The following is a 5,659-nucleotide window of genomic DNA, read 5'->3' as shown; positions in this document are numbered from 1 at the left end:
GGGAGGCTGGCGCTCGGCGGTCGTAGGGCTCGGTCTCTTCAGCTCATCCTGCTCTGCCAGGCTTACGGAAATGAAGTTTTAGGAGTAAAATTAAGGAGTTGCAGCCTTTAACTTGCTGTTCGTGTATTTTGATGTTGTTTTTTTATTTTGTTTTGTTTTCACATGTTGTTGGGTGGCATCGAATCGGAAGTGCCGATCGCTGGGTTAGTTTGACTTCACAGATCTCTTTGGTTACTGTGCTGCCTCAGTATCTTGGTAACAAACACAAAGCAACCTTGCAAATATGTGAGGAGGAGTTAAAAAAAAAAAGTTTCTTTTTCTGGGCAAGGACGTGAGGTATCAGCAGCATTTTCATTAACCTCAGTTGACTGCTAATAATACAGATGCACAGATTTTGTTATCTGACCCATAAATGACCTGGATGTTATCGGGCTGTCTCATAACAACTTATGGGATATTTTCACAATTTAAAAAAAATCTCTAATAATGTTTAAAGGCTTTTGAGGGACCTGAATCTTGCATCTTTTTGGTTTTCAAATTTACCTTATTTGCTGTTGAATCAGATAAGTAGTTGTTTCTCTGTTCCTCACCTTGTAAAACCAGCAGCTATATTCAGAATTGCACATACCTTGTGTAGAATGTGAAGGGATAAATAACAATAACAAGGGCATTTGTAGAGTGCTATAGCATATAAGTTTATTAATAGTATCTCAGATTTGTTTTTTTCAAAAGAGGTAATGAATAGTAAATGTGGGAACGCTGTCATGCGGTGAAAACCATAAATCTGTATTTTTACTAATTCGATGCCTTTTACTTTGTAGGAATGGAGGGGAAAAAACTAATTTCTGCAACAGACACACAGTATTCTAGTGTGCTCCTTCAGTCTTTGAATGAACAACGTGGCCACGGACTTTTCTGTGACGTTACTGTCATTGTGGAGGACCAGAAATTTCGAGCTCACAGAAACATCCTTTCAGCCTCAAGCACTTATTTTCACCAGCTTTTCTCAGTGGCTGGGCAAGTAGTTGAACTGAGCTTTGTAAGAGCAGAAATTTTTGCAGAAATTCTTAACTATATTTATAGCTCCAAAATAATCAGCATTCGATCTGATTTACTTGATGAACTGATTAAATCAGGGCAACAGCTGGGTGTTAAATTCATCGCTGATCTGGGCGTACCTCCCCCTGAAGGAAAAAACATGCCAAGCGAGGTCAAAGATGGTGCTTCAGAAACTTCAACTTCTAGTCCAGGTCAAAAGGATGCTGAAACACAAGTACCTGTAATAAGGCCAGAGAGTCAAGAGGTAACGGATGGGATGCCGGTTATAACACAGTCATTCTCCTTACATGGCATAGAATATGAGACTACAAAAATTACAGTGAGTGATTCAGATGATGATGACGATGATGTAATTTTTTGCTCTGAGATTGTTCCTCCAAAAGAATGTACTAAAGATACAAATGCTGCAGCCCAGAACCAGTCTTGCCCAAGTCCAGCTGGAGTTTCTGACCAAAAATCATGTGGCAATGGTGGCTCTGCCCATTTGACGAGCAGCACAGCAGCTCAAAAACTCATGTTGTCTGCCAGTCAGTCAAGCCCAAACCAAACACAATCAAGTGCCGAATCACTTGTCTCTGCACTACCGCAGCATTTGACTCCTAGTATCATAGTGCTAAATAAGCCACTCCTCAACTCATCACTCAGTGTCAGCTCTTTGCATCAAACACATTTGGCCCCTACAATTAATTTAGTTGAGGAGAACCAGCAGCCATCTACTAATAGCTCCTTAACTGAAGTGGAAATGACTCCTGTTGATGATGCAGTAGTTGTTGAAGACGATGTCGATATCATTAGCTCCTCTAGCCCTGGTTCAGTCAGCAGTAGCTCTTTGGTTCAGCAGCCTTCTGTACCCAAGGCAGCAACCACCGAAGGATCAGGTGTACAGAAAAAACAGGTTGTTACATGTTCACAGGAGCCATTTTCTAAACCTGGAGAATTTAAAATAAAAATCTCAGATGTCCTTACTGGAAACAACAAAGAATTCACTTCAGGTGTAGCACCAAAGCATGTGGCAGAAGGGCAGAAAATCATAACATTGGATACAGCAACCGAAATAGAAGGCTTATCCACAGGCTGTAAGGTTTATGCAAATATTGGTGAGGATACGTATGACATAGTCATTCCTGTGAAGGGTGATTCCGAGGAAGGTGAAGCCAAGCCCGATGAAACGCCTAGAACGTCTGGTCGTGATTCTTCGAACAAGAAGCGCATGAAAGTAAAGCACGACGACCATTACGAGCTCATAGTGGATGGAAGAGTCTACTACATTTGTATTGTGTGTAAGAGATCGTACGCATGTCTGACGAGTTTACGGAGACATTTCAATGTTCATTCCTGGGAGAAGAAGTATCCGTGTCGATACTGTGACAAAGTTTTTCCTCTTGCAGAATACCGTACGAAGCATGAAATTCACCACACCGGGGAGCGAAGGTACCAGTGCTTGACGTGTGGCAAATCTTTCATCAACTACCAAATTACAGCCTCCCACATAAGATCAGTTCATAGCCAAGACCCTTCTGGAGATACCAAGCTTTATCGGTTGCATCCTTGCAGGTCTTTGCAGATCAGACAGTATGCGTATATTACTGATCGCTCAAGCAGTATACCAGTGATAAACGAGGGTGGAATTGTGTATCGTGTGGGCACAGGGAAGGATGGTACTGAAGGGACAACATCTAACCCTCCAGCCAAACAAATTACCTGGGATGACATCTTCATTCCACCAGGAAATGAGGCAATTTTTAAACAAAATCCATCAGAGGGAAGTACTGAATTTGAGTTTGTAATACCAGAATCTTACTGAAATGCATTAAATGCTGGAAAAAGGACTCGGTGCAGAAATATTGCAGCCATTTTAAATGAACTGTTAAAAATCACTGTAAAATCAAATGTTAAAGTGAAAACAACTTGTTCTACCAAGTCATCAAATGGTAGCACTTAGATGGATCATTAGTAGCTGCAAGTGATTTGTGGAAGTGATTCATCTGAAAGTATACTTGAATAGAGAGTAAGACATTTTCAAGGAGCTGGCAGTGTTTTCTGGTATGTCAATTTTGATCAAAATGTGGGGGTTTGTAGCTTGAAAAGGTACAATTTCTTCTAAAGAGCTAGAAATATTTCTTCTAGAGTAACTGAGGTATTTCCTGTACCCATACTTGCTGACTAAACCCTTTCTTTCATGCTAGCACTTTAATGCTGAACTCTGCTTAGATATTAACCAAGAAAGCAGTAAGATTTTTTTCATCGTAGTCTCTTGAATATGGAACCATTTAAAAAAAATAATCCCACAACTAATTTATTTTTGTGAACAATGCATTTCTGCAAGCATCCAAAATAACTGATCCAGTAGTTCGGAGTAGTGTATTTTTGAACTAGCATCTTTCTTCTGCTTTTATAAGCACTATGAATCAGCTGCCTTCATGCAAATCGCCTTGCCAACAAGAGACAGTCGCTTAGGGCTAACGTGAACCAGCTTGCTTTATACTTGGCAGTATGGTGAGCAGAGTATTCAGTGTCTGAACCATTATAATTTATTCTTTTTGCAATGGTAAAAAAACCCAAAAACTAACCAAAGCCAACAAAGTTCAGTAGTGACGAGGCTTAGAGGACTTAGGAAGGAGATAATTTTGCCTTTTCAAAGCTCAAGGAATAATGTTAGGGGTTTTTTTACTACTGGAAAATATGCCAGTAGCTGGTTTGGAATAAAGTGGTGTTCCTTTTTTTGCTGTTCAATAAGAAGAGCTTCAGCCTGGTATTTTTTTAAAAAAACTAATATTTTTTTTTTTAGCTGATGGCTTTGATAGTGATTTCTCAACACTATGAAATAATTTAAATGCTATATCAGTATAGCACTGAGACTACTGAGGATCTTGTATGCCTGTTTGGCTAGATTGAATGAAACAGGGACTTGGATTTTTTTCGCTCCATTTATAGGGCATGGAAGCATGAGGACTAAACCAACAATCAAAAAATAGCCTCCACCCTCCATAATCCAAAGTATAATTTATCTCTAGTTGTCATCTAGTTTCAGGTTTGGGTTTATTATATAGTTCTTTTTTTCTCCTTGCAATTGGTACACGTTCAGGCACTTGGAAGATAAATTAGATGCCCAACTTGAACACAAAACAGTAGATCTGAGAAAAACAAACAACTGTTTACTGGAGTCATAGTTTAGCATTTCAGACTTTGTGACTTGTTGAATTTTTGTAAATGGTAATATGAAAACTGCTCAAGTTCTAGAGATGACTGAAAGATTGTTGTGCATTGTACTAGTTAGTTATCGTGACCTTTCATTGCTTGAATTACAGTTAAGGGTTTTTCTTTTCTTCTTCACATTTTAAGCAAGCATCTTGATCCCACAACCTTTGAGGTTAAGGTTTTAGACATACAGTACTTGAGACAGAAAGACATTTACATCGTGAACGGTTCAAATACAACTTGAGCTATTAAAAAAGGGTACTAGAAATCCACATGAGTAATGATGGGAGAAAGAGGAGGATTTGTTTACCTTATGCATGCTATGCTCAGCACTTCTGTTTTGCAGGCCAAGAACGTGATACACATGATTATTTCAAGATCGTAAGTATTGCCTGTGTCAGCACAGGTAGCTCTGGCGTAGCTGGCTGCGTGCTATAGAGACTTCCTGAACTTTTTAGACAAGAAAAATACGATTTTATTTTTGTTATTGACATGACACATCTGGTATTAAGTGTACATTGCAAAGTGTACATTCAGTAATAATTAAACATAATGGCTTTCAATATTTGCTGCTGATATATGTAAAACCTTAAATTAAACTGTGCCTACTAAAGGTCTCGTTTTGGAGGAAAACTGGAAAATTAGGGCTTTGTAACTATTTTTGCTAGAAGACTCGTGCTTGCATGTGTCTCAGGGTCTTCAGTTTTCCTTGGAAGTGATTTTTGATATCCAAAGTCCAGAGGTCATGTAAAGCATTTTTTAATTTCACTTCCAGTATTTATTGGTTTGGAAATACATTAAATCCATTCCTTTAAAGCTTTTTATGGGGCCATGAGCTTTTATATTTAGATTTCTGGCTACTGCACTTATATTTTTGGAGGTTTTGTGTGTTTCGGGGTTTGTGGCTTTTTGTTTGTGGGTTTTTTTTTTGTTTGTTTGGTTTTTGGTTTTTTTTAAACACTTAGCTTCCAGTTTAACTTAATGAAAACCTATATGTAAATATCAAGAAATTGGCTTTGGGGTAATGGAAGAAAAAGATTGAATCTGAAAAAGCATTTATATAAAAACTAAAAATTTCAAGAGTATGGTAGCAAACCTCATAGTCATTTATATGCATATAAAAACATTAATGGATCTGCTGCAAAATATGGTAATAGTGGCTGCATCCTCACTGTATGGGTTCTTTGGGGATTCACACCTTAGCATTCCAGTATGTGAATTAAACAAATACTGAGATAACAATTGACTGCGTATTTATTTTGTACTGTAAAGCATGCAGCTTATAAAAAGATGCGGAAGCTGATGACTGTATGCATTGACCATTGGGTTCTACAGCTATTGCCTAGAAACTGTTCCACGTGAAACATTTATCATGTTTGCCAGATCTGTAATGTATATATTT

At 38.3% G+C, this 5,659-nt stretch overlaps 1 protein-coding gene across 1 annotated transcript; it reads left to right on the top strand.

Annotated features, from left to right (window-relative positions):
- The first annotated feature begins 820 nt into the window (after positions 1-820).
- Positions 821-3,002, top strand: ZBTB33 (zinc finger and BTB domain containing 33). The gene has a single exon (XM_010193572.1). It carries the CDS (start codon positions 824-826, stop codon positions 2,861-2,863), a length of 2,040 nt encoding a protein of 679 aa, XP_010191874.1. The 5' UTR covers positions 821-823; the 3' UTR covers positions 2,864-3,002.
- Positions 3,003-5,659: the final 2,657 nt, after the last annotated feature.

Source organism: Mesitornis unicolor, unplaced genomic scaffold (genome assembly GCF_000695765.1).
Source record: "Mesitornis unicolor isolate BGI_N332 unplaced genomic scaffold, ASM69576v1 scaffold30771, whole genome shotgun sequence".
NCBI classification, from domain to species: Eukaryota; Metazoa; Chordata; class Aves; order Mesitornithiformes; family Mesitornithidae; genus Mesitornis; species Mesitornis unicolor.
This window is presented reverse-complemented; position numbering and strand designations above follow the sequence as displayed.

What these genes read in the sequence shown, in the direction of transcription:
- ZBTB33 (XM_010193572.1), top strand. Translation starts at nt 824, where the DNA reads ATGGAGGGGAAAAAACTAATTTCTGCAACAGACACACAGTATTCTAGT.